Genomic DNA, 16,181 nt, shown 5'->3' with positions numbered 1-16,181 from the left:
CCAGATAACATTCTTATCTATTTTGGCTTTTAGTTTCTTCTTTCCAGTGTTCCAGATAGGTTTCTTTACATCGTGTTATAATTTGTTTTACTCTGATTGGTGTTTGGAGAGCAGTGTTGTTGTGAGACTGGTCCCAGTGTGTCTGACAGGAGGTAGTTAGTCTCAGCACCAGCTGACATAGGGGACTCTTCTCTGGGCTCAGCTCTTGGGTTTGGAGGGCTTTGGAGTGGAGGGTGTCTAGGGGGCTGGATTTAAGGTGAATGAAGAATGTGAGTGCTCTCTTTTGGATGTTAATGATCAGTGGGTATCTGCCTAGTTCTGCTCTACATGCATTTGTTGGTGTGTTTCTGTGTACTTGTAAAATGTATCTGCAGAATTCTGCGTGTAAAGATTCTGTTGGATATTTGTCCCAGCGGGTAGAACTATGATGACTGAGTGGACCCCACACTTCACTACCGTAGAGCGCAATGGGCTGGATGACACTGTTAAAGATTTTAAGCCAGATTTTAATTGGGATTTGAAAATTATAAAATTTTCTCTTAATTGCATTTAGAGCTCTTCGAGCTTTTTCTTTTAGTGCATTCACTGCCATGTTGAAACTCCCTGATGCAGTTATGGTTATACCAAGATAGGTATAACTCATACTATGTTCAATGATGTTATTATTTATGGTAAACTGGTATTTGTTTTCCTGACATCTGGGGCGTTTTTGAAAAATCATGATATTAGTTTTCTTCATATTTACTGCCAGGGCCCAGTTGTGACAGAACTGTTCTACTATGTCCAGCTGTTGCTGTAGTCCTGGTTCAGTAGGAGACAGTAGAACCAGGTCATCGGCATCAAACAGACACTTCACCTCTCTATCCAGGAGGGAGAGCCCAGGAGCATCACATTGATCTAACTCAGGGGTGGCCAACCAGTCAGAGACCAAGAGCCACATTTTTTACTGTGTTACCGCAAAGAGCCACATCATACACATGGGCACACATGAACATCACCCTATCCCTTCCTCACACACACACATACCTTTGCTCAGCCAGATTTATTGTAAATGTCACACACCAACATGATAATGACAGAAATTGACTCCTAAGACCACAGGCCAGTCATTTTCAACAATGAACATTGTGTGCACTGTCTCACACAGACAAACTCTCAGTTCAACCAAGTCCACAAACAAAAATATAATAATTTACAATAGTGTTTTTCTTTTACTATGCATGTTACTTAGTGGGACTTCTGGCATTCCTTGCCTTGAACAATCCTCTTCAAATCTGGCTTGTATTCCGTTGTTGCCACTCGAAGCAATTCTTTCACATGGGTGTCAGTCAGAACAGATCGATGCTTTGATTTCACGTGTTTCAGGGTAGAAAACACAGACTCGCAGACGTATGTTGACCCAAACATTGACAGTATCTTAAGCGCAGCCCGTTTGACATTGGGGTATTTTTTCATTGGCACACTTTTCCAGAACTCAATGGTCCCGTCCCTTAAAGCAGGTTTGAGTTGGTCCTCCTCACAAAGATCGATCATCTCTAACTCAGCCGCATCCTCATCTGTGACTAGCGGGGCTTTCAAACAGTCCGTCTCGGCGTTAAATGGGTCGACGAGGAACGTAATCTGTGCCCGCACATGCGCGTTTGACGAAAATACCGTATTTAACTCAAGCGAAGCGAACACGCACATTAAAAAAACACAAATACAAACTTCGATATGAACGTAAGAGCCGCATGAAACCGGGCAAAGAGCCGCATGCGGCTCGGGAGCCGCGGGTTGGCCACCCCTGATCTAACTGAACAGCAAGTTCATTTATATATATATTGAATAAAGTCAGACTTAAATTGCAACCCTGACAAACCCCTCTTTTCTGGGTGAAGAATTCAGTTTGTTTGTCTCCAATTTTAACAGCACATCTATTTTCCAAATACATTGATTTAATCAGATCATACATTTTTCCTCCTATCCCACATTGTAGAAGTCTGTTATAGAGCCCTTCATGCCAAATAGAGTCGAAAGCTTTCTTGAAATCAATAAAACAAGAGAATATTTTACCATTTTTTGTTTGGTGTACATGTTTGTTAATTAGAGTGTGAAGGGTATATACATGGTCGGTGGTCCGGTGTTTTGGGAGGAAGCCAATTTGATTTTTACTCAAGATGGAGTGTTCGTCAAGGAAATGTAGCATTCTTTTATTTAGAATACTACAGAATAGTTTACCTAGACAGCTGCTGACGGGACCACAAGCTTTTCTTGGCCGGAGAGATTTTGTCTGTGTGCTCAATTCTTCCCAAGTAATTGGGAAGTCAAGGGGGTTTTGGTTGTCTTTAATTGTCTTTTCTAATGTTTGGAGTTTTTCTTTTATAATATATTGATCTGAATTAGTTCGGTTTATTGGTATGTTTTTGTACAGATTTTCAAAATGTGCTCTCCAGATGTCACCGTGCTGGATGGGTAATGCTTGTGGTTGCTTTGTGTTGAAGTTGTTCAACATATCCCAGAATTGATTTTGATCAATGGCGTTCTCAATATCTTCAAGTTTCATCTGAGTATAATTTTGTTTTTTGTTCCTAATTGTACATTTATACGTGTTTAAAACGTCATTGTACATAATGCGTAAGGCCGGGTTGTTTGGTTGGCGATGTTTTTCATTTGCTATTTTTCTCAGGTCTTTTCTGATGCTCTTGCATTCGTGATCAAACCATTTCTCAGTGTTTTGACTTTTAACAGGCTTCCGTTTTTGTTTTATAAGGTCAGCTTTAATAGCTGCCTTGTGAAATATATTGATATCATCAATGGCCCTGTTTACACCATCTCTGGTGTGGATATATTGATGTTGGTCATATATTGATATGTCATCTATCAGATCAGGTGAGTTCAAGGCCATGATGAATTTGTCTCCGCTGTCTGGGGCCCATCGGTAAGTAGGATTTAATTTAAACAGCTTACTGGGTTCCTTTTTTGTGTCATTCCTTTGACCTGAGAGTTTAAAGAACACATTTATTTGGTTGTGGTCTGAGAGGGGGATTGTTGTCTGACAGTGAATGCACTGATAGTGGAGGGGTCCATGTCAGTGATTGCATAGTCTACTACACTAGATCCAAGAGCTGAGGAGTATGTGAATCTTCCTAAAGAGTCCCCTCTGAACCTACCGTTAACTATGTACAGGCCTAAGGCCCGGCAGAGATGCACTACCTCCTTGCCACTTTTATTTATTTCAGAGTCAAGGTTGTTCCGGTGGGTGATGGTTGGTGTGGTAAATAGGGGAGCCTGACCAAACACATGGTTGTTGCCCTGTGGGTCGATGACATCAGGTACAATTCCTGTTCGTCCATTTAGATCTCCAGTTAGGAGCACGTTTCCCTGGGCTTGGAAATACGCAATTTCTGAATGGAGAGTTTCAAAAATGTCTTCCTCAAAATAAGGAGAATCTACTGGGGGTATGTAAATAGCACAGAGATATAGATCCCGATCAGTTATTCCCAGGGTTTGATCTAACCTTAACCAAATGTGTGATTTACCCTGTTTTACGGTTGAGATCTTTTGGCAAAGGTCTCCTTTATACCACACCAAGATCCCCCCCGATGTTCTGCCTTTGCGTATGTTTTTAAATTTTATAGAGGGCACCATGACTTCATTATATCCTGGAGGACAGTGAGTGAGCAGATCATTGTGACACCATGTTTCTGTTAACACAATTATATCAACATTTTTGATAGATTTCATGAATTCAGGGTTTCCACTCCTCAGTTCAAAAGTTGAGGAGTGGAGACCCTGAATATTCCAACAGCTTATATGAAATGAACGCATTTAAAAACAATCAAAATGAACCTGTATAGTGAGACAAATATAAAAAAAACACCTACAACTATCTATATATTTACAATACTGAATAATAATTTTGCTTAGCTGAGCAGAAGTCGGGTGCGCAGCATCTCTCTGATGTCTCCCAGCTCAGAGGTAGCAGGGGGAGGGACTGTGGTAGTAGGCTGGGCTACAACTGCAGCATAACTCCGCTGTTTTGGGTGGGGAGGTGGATAAGGGGCAGGTGCTGCTATATGTCTCTGCTGATGTGGGTGGGGGGGTGGGTAAGGGGCAGGTGCTGTTGCATATCTCTGCTGTTGTGGGTGGGGAGGGGGGCCGGGGGAAGCTATTGCTGCATATCTCTGCTGCTGATATTGTAAAAGGTGGGCAGGAGCCGAGGAGAGGGAAGGTAGCATCCTCTGGTTCTGCTTCATACTTGGGTGGTGGTGGGGGGGAGGAGTTCTGGGAGGTCTGGGATGGTCTCTAAAGCTCCTAGTAACGGAGGGGGTGGAAGGATTGTGTCCCAGGGCCGTGTCTTTGAGGGTCTTTGCAAATATTCCCATCCTTTCCTTGTGTAGATGGAGTCCATCATAGAGGTCCCAGGTGCCGATGGTTGGGTGGAGGGCCAGGTGGACATTGGGTAAGGGGGCACATCCTCTTCTGATCTCCATATTAATGTCATGGATGACATGGGGAGGGGTGTCCGTCCTAGGCAGCAGGGTGGAGATCACAATGTGGGTGTCAGGGAATTCTTTACTGGCCTGCTCTGCCATCTTCCTCACTGCCTCTGCAGTGTTCTTACGGAGGCTGTGCAGGTCATTTGTTCCTGCGTGGATCACCATGTATTGAGGGCTCCTGAAAGTCTCCTTTTTTAACAGCTTCATTGCCTGGCCTGTGGTGCTGCAGCGTTTAGAAAGCACTTTTTTACCAGGAAAAAGCTTGTTTGTGTCCAGGAATTTCCCATTAGAGTCAGTCAACAGGACCACTTGTGGGGCTTGGTCTTCAGGTTGAGTGGAGGAAAGCTGGGATGGGCAGAGCTGGCTGTTGGTAGCTGGTTGTGTGGATGTATCAGGAGGTGCCAGGGTGCTGTTGGGCTGGGTGTAGAGCAGAGGGGGTGGGACAGAGACAGGGCAGGGGTTTGGGACACTGGCAGGGAGAGTTTGTGTCTCTTTACTTCTCATTGTTGTTCTCATTGTTGTTCTCTCTCTCTCTCTCTCTCTCTCTCTGTCTAGCTGTCTGTCTCTCTCTCTCTCTCCCAAATCATAGAACAACATGTCAGCAGTCTCTAAAATAAAAATGGCTTTGATAAAGTGAAGCAGGACAAAGTTACAGAGGACACATATTATTTACTAAACTATGACATTTCAACTAGTATCATTTTATGGCATACCATACCATTTTTTGACTTTACATTGTTTTTTATGGCTTACTATGACATTTTTATAATATCTGTGACAACTCCTCCCTTCCACTCGGGCTGACACGGCTGCTGTTTTGTATTGTTTGTCTCACACATGCTGACATTAATGACTCTCCATGGTTGTTTTGCTTAGTTTATGTATTCTGTACAAGCTATTTATTTGATTCATAAGTAGTATTGTTTAATTATTCTAGATGTTTGCTTTTTGGGTTAGATTTATTTTTGACTCTGCTTTCTCGCCTCACAGGTTCGTGTGGATCCTGGTTATACCTGGACCCCGGTCTTGCCTCCTGTCGTGGTTCTGTCATATGCATTGAATGTGTTCTAACGCTGTAATGTTGTTCATTCTGTACACATTACATCTATTGCACTTCTGTCCATCCTGATAGAGGGATCCCTCCTCTGTTGCTCTCTAAGGTCTCTTCCTCTTTTCTCCCGTTAAAGGGTTTTTTGGGGGAGTTCTTCCTGTTCCGATGTGAGCGTCCTGGGACAGAGGATGTCACATGTGTACAGATTGTAAAGCCCTCTGAGGCTAATTTGTGATTTTGGGCTGTACAAAAATAAATTGAATTGAAAAAATTGAATTGACAGTGTATGTTTCTGATTGATCATATCACAAACTTATAATTCCAATAAGTGAACTGATAAGATATGACATAAACATCTTTATCAAGGACACAATTACTTGCTCCAGTAGCATTACGGGCTATGTTGCTGTAGTATGTCTCAGTTCACAGCTGTGGTTCAGGAGGTAAAGCAGGTCCACTTCAATACAGGCTCCTCGTGTCCATATGTCAAGGTGTCCTTGAGCAAGACACTGAACCTCAAATTGTTCCCAATGGGCAGGCCAGCAGCTTGCATGGCACGTCTGCTGCCATCAGTGTGTATGTGTGTGTGTAAATGTTAAGGGCCAAGACTGTAAAGCTTTGTTTGTCAGCACAGTTATACAGCTTATTTCTACATCACGGTCTTTCTCTGTCCATACAAAACATTTTCTGACTGGAATTCCTTTGAATCAAATGTATGAAAAGGGCTGGCTCACCTGTATACTGCATGTGTGTGGTACTCATTGAGGTTGTCTATCCTTTCCTCCAGCTTGTTGCTGTACTTGCTCTTTTTTATGCTGAGGTTGAACAGGCCAATGTGAATCCAGATCAGAAACGTGGGAAAAGCCCGTGACCAGCTGCTCCTCTCACCCTACTCTGTTGTTTCGGACATAAAATAATAACAGTAATAAGGATAACATCTATAACGACAATAATAATATGTATTGCTTTTATCATTATTAATATAGTTGTCGTTGTTTTGTTATGTGTTCTCTGTTCAAACTAACAGAGGCAGAGCTGCACTATGTTTGGTATAAATTATGCAAGTGTGTGGTGCAGTCCTAGTTACTTTATGGCTCTGCTGTCGTCTTTTCTAATTTGAACTTTGATTATTGCTTCATGTAATCCAGAAATATTTCAAGAAATCCTGAAAGTTCATATGTTTCCCTCTCAGCTGGTGTCGACTTTGTTGTTGAACGTCCTGCACGAGACGGCCTCCCTGAAGTCATCAGGATCCTCGACGATGACCAAGGTATTATCCCCATCTACATCTCTTCTGATGAGGAAGAGGACAACTTCGACTTGAAGAGCGACGATTCCGGGTACAGCTACATGTTCCACATGTTCTCCGATGAAGAAGTGGAAGGGAAGGAAGAGGAGGAAGTCACGGAGCAGGTGAGTGTGAAGAGGAACTTTGATGACAACCACGGGGAAGAGGACTACGGGGAGTCAGCGCCATCCAAGAAGAGGACCAGAGGAGAGGACTACGGGGAGTCAGTGCCCTCCACTTCAGGCCCTGGTCCCTCCATGAAGAGCACCAGAGAAGAGGACTACGGGGAGTCAGCTCCCTCCACTTCAGGCCCCGGTCCCTCCACAAATTATAGCCGGGGAGATTACTACAGATGGTCTCCATTCACCACTTCAGGCCTCAGCTTCCCCTCACACAGAGGATACGGGCAGTCGGCTGAAGACGGTCACTTGGATTGACACTGACAGCAGCAGGATTGTAAAACCTTTGCGTCTGGTAGGACTGATAAAGCACCAGACAGCCTTCCCTCGCGTCTGGCGGGGTTGGCGATAGGTAGCATCCTGCAGCAGACCTTTTAAATATTGTTTCTTTGTTGACTTTTGTTTGAATAATGGTTGATGCTAGATGCAGAAACCAGAGGAAAGTTAACAGTGAATGGTTGTTATTCTGTCGTGTATTTTTCTTTATAAAGTCTAGATGTCTTTAGCAGACAAAGGTAAGTCAACATTTAATAACAACATCAACACACGTTGTCTCAAAGTCTCACTTTACAGTTATTCAAAGATCATTCATTTTACTCACTCTATATCTGTTTTTCATAGTTAGGTGAAGGTGGCTGTACCAGACAGAGATATGGTAAAAATTACTAACGTTAAGAAAAGGTTTCCAAGTCTCTTTTACTCAGGTATTGATGGCTGTAACACAGGAAGCAACATCCTGGATCTCCTAGACAACAGAGAAGGTGTGTTCACTCTGGACCAGATGAGAAGGATGAAGGACCACAGGACCAGATGAGAAGGATGGAAGACTACAGGACCAGATGAGAAGGATGGAAGACTACAGGACCAGATATGAAGGACCACAGGACCAGATGAGAAGGATGGAAGACTACAGGACCAGATGGAGAGTCTTTCAGTCCTTCAGTGGGCTGAGAAAGTAATCCCTCACTAAGACTACAGAAGTATCAGTAATAAGATTCCATCATTGAACAATGTAAAGGTCGTATAGTTGAGTTCAAAGTATTCATCTCTTGTGTTTGTGTCTCACAGGGCAGGACTCCTCTGTGCCTTTGTCTCACTCCTGGGGCAGCTGAGAGTGCACATCAACCAACCCATCACCCCAGGAAGACCCAGACCCACCACAGACCATTGAACCACTCTCAGCACCCCAGTGAGTCCGAGACCCAGTGAGTACAGTTACGTCCTCCCTGCCCCTCCACCACCTGCTCCACCCACCAGCCGAGAGGACGAGGAGCGCCCCGTCCCCACCGGCACAGAGGACGTAGTTTGTCTCCGTCTGCTTCTTCTGTGCTGGTGGGTTTGGGAAGCTCCTCACACACACAGGAAGCCGTCAGCAGCTCTTTGCATCTGATCACAAACCAAGAAGCAGACAGACGGTTCAGGCTGAACGAGAAATAATAATTCTAAAAACTTTAAGGTATTTCATTTGTCACATACGTATGTTCATGTAAACTGTATGTACTGTATGTATACTGTTTATTTACAGAGCGGCACAATACAAATACATGTATGACAAACTTTCTAAATATGTCTTTATATTAGAAACAATAACGACTGCACCTCAGAGGACCCCGCTGTTAAACTCCTGAAGTTCGCAGACGACAACAACGGTCATCGGCCTCACCAGAGACGGTGACGAGTCTGCGTAAGTTGAGGCAAGTTCAACCTGCCTCAGGAGCTGCTGATCCTGTTCTACTCAGCCATCATCCAGCCTGTTCTCTGCTCCTCCATCACTGTGTGGTTTGGATCGGCCACCAAACAGGACAGAAACAGACACCGGATTGTCAGGTCTGCAGAGAGGATCATCGGTTTCAGCCTGCCCTCCATCCTGGACTTGTTCACCTCCAGAGTCAGGAAACGGGCTGGAAAGATCACTGCAGACCCTCCACACCCTGGACACAAGCTGTTCAACTCCTCCCCTCTGGGAGGAGTTACAGAGCTCTGTACGCCAAAACCACCAGACTCAGGAACAGCTTCTCTCCACTGGCCGTCACTCTGATGAACAATAAATAAGTCATATTGCACTACTACCTCTGTTTGCTCTATCACCTCAATTCCATTGCAATTGTTTATAGGTTTATGTTCACATGTGTGTGTGTGTACATTGAGAGCGGAGTGGAAACCGGAGACAAATTCAGCCAATAAAGCTGATTCTGAGTCTGATAATATTTCTGATATATTTCAAAAATATGACAATGTATGACGATTAACATACAATAAATATTGTCCAAGTGATAATTTAATATCTTTTAGATTTTCATTTCACTCAAAGGCATTACTGTTAGTACTGTTAAGTATTGATAATCATAATATTACATGTTAATTAATTTAAACTATATAAAAATGTTTTTGTGCCTTGACAATGTGATCTAATTGAAATGTCAAGCCTTAAATGGGGTTTCCAGTAAGAGGGGTTTTGCTGTACGTTCAACTGTGTGGTATGAGTGACAGGGAGACGATGCTTCCTGGCTACAGTTTTATCATTATTACTGATAGGTCTGATCAAGTCTACATATCTATTTACGTAAAACAAAAATGTTGACCATGTTTGTTGCACTGCAACTTGTGTGAAGCAGAAATACATGATAAGATCAGAGAGGCTGGGCGGGAATAGGGTCTGTTTGAGAGGCTGGGAACAGAAGGAGTCGCCTTTCTAACCGACACGAGGTTGACGGATGGGCTACAGAAACAGGTTCAAACGATGTGATGTTACACCCCCCTGTACAGTAGGTGGCAGTATGCACCCCAAGCTGTTTGCGGGCCGCCATTTAAACCGATAGAAGAAACGCCTGCATCTTATTTTGTGCCTCTTGGGCCGCCGTTAGTCTAGTTCCATGGAGAAGGAAACATGGATGTGTCCCAAACGTCTTACTGCACTTTGCTGGATAAAAAGAACCAGTCGAAGTTCCTTTGCTACACACGCAGAACAACCGGAATATTTAACATCTGGTGAGTCGAAGGTTGCGTTAAAATGTACATAAACGTGACCTCATACGTGTTTCCTAGAACGGACAGAACGCTCATCAAACCTGCATTTAAACCCGGTGTTACGTGCCTACTGGTTTTTGAACCTACTGGTTTCCCTTCCGTGCGTGTGTTGTGTTCGCTTAAAAGCAGCAGCTGTTTTCTGCCTCTGTCGCCTGATTCGTCACACATTCACAAACATATTGCTGGAGATCTATATACCACATCTTATATCAATTGCGGGGATTACGATTGTATAAGTGAGCACTACATCACAGCCACGTATGAAGAAATACATTGAAGAAAATATATTTATGGAAAGATCGCAACAACCTGGTTTCGAAACCTGTCCAGCAAAATAATAAAACTCCCGATGGCGGTCGCGCTACGCACTCCGCAACCTCCACTTGTTTACTTCAAAGGTATTCATTTACTTATTCATTAAGTCATACCTTGTTAATACCCTGGAAACGTTTTGGTTTAAGGTAAACTGAAACAACTGGTTACCTGGGGGCGTATCTTCGAACACTTCCAAACCTTTTTATCAACGCTTTTTCGCGAGGCTTTGCCCAGACACCACCCACGCATTTTGACAAAAACAAATGTACTTTTGATATAAGATGTGGTATATAGATCTCCAGCAATATGTTTGTGAATGTGTGACGAATCAGGCGACAGAGGCAGAAAACAGCTGCTGTTTTTAAGCGAACACAACACACGCACGGAAGGGAAACCAGTAGGTTCAAAAACCAGTAGGCACGTAACACCGGCACGGTAATATCCCGCTGTTTATCAGCGCTACGACACTAAACAGCATACCGATAAGATGTGTATTCCCTCTTATGCGTTCATTTCAGACCACGTCATGCATGACGTTGTACATATGTGTGTTTATGTTAATGTTGGACACAGGAGCAGGTGTGATGTGTTGAGGGTGGACCTTTTCAGGGGAGAGACAGCTAGCCGCTGGACTTCTGCTGCTGCTAACTTTCTGCAGCAAAGTCTCACCAAAAATGAACTGGATCCGTCTTACAATCAAAAAGTATTTAATTAACATGAGAAGCTAGAACAGTTGCAAACTGAATTACTCTGTCGATATCAATATGTCCCTTGGGGCAGAGTCCTCACTGACCCTATCTCCCCTGCCTCATGGCTCAGAACCCCCATACCTATGTGACTGTACTTTGGTTCAATACTTCCAATGATTATGTTTAAGACTCCTTCAAGTAAACTTATTGCAAACATATAATATCTTCCATAAGTAAACATCCTGTAAACCTATAATACATTCCATAAGTAAATATATTGTGACTCTTAACATAATTTACATTCTTATCATTGTGACAATTGTATTCACCACTAGGGGTGTTATTAATTCTACTAAATAATGCTTTTAATACTTAAATTCTTCACAGATGTCATGAAACTCTTACATCATCACGTGTTTGTTCATCTTCTTGAGTTTGACAGATGCAGCCGCTGTTTGGAGCACGGAGTACACCGAGGACACGTTGACCCAGTTTGTAAGTTTCCTCTGCAGCGTACTCGCATGGTTCCTTCCTTCCATAGTAATCCGTTGTAACTATACCTGTTTGTTTAGAGACAGAGGTTTGCCTTGAAATCTACAGAGGATTATATTCTAAAACTCAGGTGAGATCACAATCTGTCCTTTTTTAAAAGCACTTTGTAGAATATTGAAGCACGGTGGTAGAATTCAGTGGTGCTAGTGAAGCTTCACAGCCATCAGCAGCACATTCTTTGTACTGACCAACGTGCTAAGTGTGTGTGTGTGTGGGGGGGAGACTTTACAAACAAGTGAATGCTGCATGAAACCATTATTGAGGCTAAATATTCTCCTCTCTTCCCTCAGGTCGGCCTGTGGAAGAGGGGAAGTGTCTGTTGTGGTGCATGACACCAGTGCAGAGCTCCATGTGAGCTCCAGTCCAGCTGACCAGAGTGTGACCTTATCCAGGCTGGAAGGCCTGCAGGCCACAGAGGAGCTGAAGGAGCTGCTGTTCAGGATGGCTGACAGCCTCACTCAGCCAGCCAGTAAATGCTCTTTGTTCTTCTGTTGTTTCTCATTGAGTGCAGGTTTGAGCTTATAATAATAATAATAATAATAATAATAATAATAATAATAATAATGAGAAATATAGCTGCAAGCAGCGATTTCGGGGTTCCAGCCAACACAGTTGGAAGCTGCGAAGGTTCGAGACCCCCGACACACTTTCTGACACCTCCAGTAAAGATAACCAGCAGGTTTAGGACAATCTAAAGGATGCTTATTCATTTATGGACAGATCTGCCCGGCCCGGCAACACCGTCACTATTAAAACATTTTGGGGTTATGTTTTAAGTTCTTTATTGAAAATATTCACCAAGTTTGGTGATGTTTGGACGAATGATCATTGATTCATGTCCACCTTTGCAGCAGACCCATGCACATGTTTGGAACTGGTGGCGCCACTTATTGAGCGATTTCAAAATAGTTGTACACACTTTGTTCAGCATTGTTATGAAATATATCCTGCGATTTTTGTGTTGATTGGACAAATAATTCCTGGTTTATAGTCTGGTGGTGTTGTGCCACGCAGGTTGAAACTGTCAGTGTATGTTCCACAGACATACTGAAACATGTCTTGCAAGTTTTGTGCTGATTGGTCCAAAGGTTGTGGAGGGAGGTCTTTTGATGTGCTGAGCCATGCCCTTTTAAAATTCATTGGTCAATATCTTCAAAACACATGGAGATACCAAGAGGATCTATGCAACTGTTGATAAGCTTGGTCCAATGATGTTCCTCTGAAGATCTGGTAGCAATAGGACCTACGGTTTCAAAAATGTGTTAGAATCCAGTCCGAAGGACTAAAGCGGTTCTTGAGGCTGTTTTTGTAGAGATGGATCAGCATCTGCACACAACTTTCAACTATAGGTGAGGATCTCATGTGTCTACAATGTTCCTTCTCAAAGGAAGGAGAAGATTAATAAAAACAAATCAGCTAAAAAAAACAATAGGGTTTTGTGCTGATTCTATGGATATTCATTGTCATTAATTTCATATTATCAGAGCTTATGCTTTTTGGAGTCAATGCTGACGGTTACTCATTCCTCCTAGGTGGATCCCCCTCTGTCAGTCCAGTGAAAACTCACCAACGCTGGCCCACAGGTATGTTCTTGCGTGTGTGTGTGTGTGTGCGTGTGTGTGTGTGAGAGATTTCCTGTTGAAATTCAGAACTTTTGTATTTAGCTTTGCTATCTGCAGAGTTCGTGGTGAAATATTACAGATACTATTTTTCCTTTAGGGTTTGAAATCCAGCAGCAGAATTGTGCTCCACCAATGGCGATGAAGAAACGACTTCCCGGGGCTTCTCTCATTAACCCAGGAACTAAAAGGTACAACATGTCCCTCGGTACAGCTCTGCTTTCTCTTCCTGCAGGCTCGAAGTCAACAGCTAGGAACACCGTTCTGTTCAAAGCTCCCTCTGATCTAATTAATCTACCTGGAAATATTCCATCCATATCATCTTCTCACCTGTTCAAAATGTGCTTTCTTCTTCTTGTAGGAGTCAGCATGTCCATAATGACGTTTCTATAATGATGTCTTGTGACTTTATTACGTAATGCTTTTCTATAACCTAGTATGATTTCCTTTTACATAGTTTTTACATTTGTTTGGTTTGTTATATTTGTATCGTTTAATGATATGATTTTAGTTAAATGTTTTGTCTAATTGTGCTTGTGTTGTATGATTGTTGTTAAACTAGATGGTACATCTCAAGCGGTCATCCTAATAAAGAGTTTCATATATTCTGATCTCCGTGAATGTAAACCAACAACTGCTCGTCCGTTTGTGCAGAAAGCGACAAGCGACCGGCGTGGCCTTTGATGATGTAGAAGAAGAAGACTGATCCTTCAGACAACGTGTGCTGCTGCTGCTGCTGCTGCTGCTCAACCAAAGATGAATGTTCTTTTAATCCGCTAACACAACATCAGGACGTCTTTTTAAATCACAGCATTTATGAGTCATAAAAGCTAGGTAATCATTTTTAATCCGTCAAGGAATGATGCAGTTTGAATTTAATTTCATCTGGAAATGAAATAAATAAGTTGCAACAGTTACAGGAAGTGGAACATTATTGTTGCTCTTTACACAAACAAAGGTAGAAGAAGCCGACACTCCTCGTACTTCAGGTGCTCTTCAGATATGTGCTGACGACACATTATGTTCACGGCCAGTTCCTTGTTTTCCAGGAATCCGTCTTCAAATTTGCTATTTACACTTTTCGTGCACTGAACAAATTTGCTTCAGGAGTGGTTTGTACTCCGTATGAACTTACGATAAGATTGGAATCATCCTCCTTGAATGTATGATCCTGAGTCAGGGTTAGTTTATATGTATATTTAGTCATTTTCCTCTTTATTTGTTTAGGTTATTATGTGAAACTTTGAAAATAAAATGGAATTTTAATTGAGTAAAATAAATATGTTTGTGCCACTGTTTGTTTCACATGATTCTATGGGGATACATCGTGACACAATTGGTGAGACTGACTCGTGTTATTGTACCGTTTTGCTGAAACATGGCGTCCAGCCCACAGTCCTGTAGGTCAGTGTGCTCTCCAGCCTGTTTAGATTAAGATGCAGCACCACCTCTTCTACCTAGAGACACAGAGGTGACATCTGATTGGATAAAAGCTCTACTTAAAACAAGCTGCACTGGAAGCAGAGCAACTGAGGAACACAGTAGCTGTGCAATGAGAACATAAGATAATGGGAAAAAATTATAATACATGTAGTGTATTTATGAAAGATTATAAAACAGCTCTAACTTTGTGATTCTGTCTAGAACAGCAGAGAAGGCCTTGCCGGCCCTGACGGCCCACCACTGAGTTATAATCACAGAAATGTCCAAATTAAACTCAAAGATATCCTCCAGCAAAGATCTGTGTTCTGGTCTTAAATACATTTTTTTCTTTTGACTTTATTTTTTAATAGAATTCAATCAAATATTTCAGCAAACCACTTCCCTCCAGCTTTACATTCTCAGTAAGAACGACATGACACAATGAATTTTTCCTTGTTTAATGATAACCTCTTTTAAGTAGGAAAACAGCCCACCACTGTAATAATGATCACCAAAATATGACTGCAATTAGCTGTTAAAGAAGTAGTGAAACAGTTACTATTTGGACAGGACAGGATACAACTCAATCATCACAAAACTCATGAAAGTGACCAGTTTAAACCACATGCCAACATACAGTCAGAGAAACATCCATGTTTTTGTGAATATGGATATTTTGTACATTTTGAGTTCTCCAAATTCCATAGAAAATTACAAATACTTCTGCAAATCATAAAACATGTATTGTATCCAAGTTAAAACAATACCATAATAATATTCTGATCTGAGAATTCCCTTTAATATCACAGTGATGGTAGTGCAGTTATTGTCAGGGAATATAAGCAGAGTTCACTGCAGTTTCAGACTGTTAGATTGTTGATTACCTTCACTTGAAATGGTATAATAATAATAAAATGATGACTATAATTTGTATTATTATTATACACGGTGTATGGTTTATAGAGGATCTTCTTGGCAGAGTCCACAACATAATGTGTTAAAAGCACAAACAATAGCATTCAGTAGAAAGAGACCAAATGTACAGTGTCAACGTTGATAGAAGGGAGGCACCATCAGCACAATAACCATTACATTCTCTCCATGTCTCTGACATCAAGTCCAAAGAAAAGGCCAACAGCTCGCACACATGCCCACATCTGGCACTTCCCAAGGTGCATTTCAGTAAATCCTCACTTATTGCAGAATAAATCACACAAGTCATTCTGTAGCTGCTTCAATATCCAAAATAAATCATTCTTCTTGCCACAGAAAAATAGACTGTATTACATTACCAACGGTTATCACCTTCAACACAGCATGCTCTCGTTTGGTACAGAAACAAGGGCCCGCTCTGGTTACATGAGGCCCTGTGGTAGGAAGCGCGTACAGCCAACTCAAAGTAACCGGCGCTGTCAAACATACTGTACTCAACAAAGATATGTTCATTCGCTAAAGGTAGCCGAAACCACTGTGTTCATCAGCCATTTCTGAGATACATTCTCAAAAAGAAATAATAGAATGGAAACATTCCAGGACGAAGTCTCAAATCCACATGCAAGCA

General features: G+C 42.2%; 1 protein-coding gene across 2 annotated transcripts; it reads left to right on the top strand.

Moving 5' to 3' along the window:
- Positions 1-9,853: 9,853 nt before the first annotated feature.
- Positions 9,854-14,484, top strand: paxx (PAXX non-homologous end joining factor). 2 transcript variants are annotated; one of them, XM_079161237.1, is made up of 7 exons: positions 9,854-9,984; positions 11,462-11,522; positions 11,600-11,649; positions 11,870-12,048; positions 13,112-13,162; positions 13,299-13,389; positions 13,853-14,484. In XM_079161237.1, exons 1-7 carry the CDS (start codon positions 9,884-9,886, stop codon positions 13,902-13,904), a joined length of 585 nt encoding a protein of 194 aa, XP_079017363.1. In that variant the 5' UTR covers positions 9,854-9,883; the 3' UTR covers positions 13,905-14,484. The 2 variants fall into 2 exon arrangements, with proteins under 2 accessions (XP_079017363.1, XP_079017364.1); XM_079161238.1 differs by having other exon boundaries at positions 9,878-9,984; positions 11,470-11,522.
- Positions 14,485-16,181: the final 1,697 nt, after the last annotated feature.

This window comes from Pholis gunnellus (genome assembly GCF_910591455.1).
Source record: "Pholis gunnellus genome assembly, chromosome: 6".
Classification (NCBI taxonomy): Eukaryota; Metazoa; Chordata; class Actinopteri; order Perciformes; family Pholidae; genus Pholis; species Pholis gunnellus.
The sequence above is the reverse complement of the archived record's forward strand: the minus strand, read 5'-3'. Positions and strand labels throughout refer to the sequence as shown.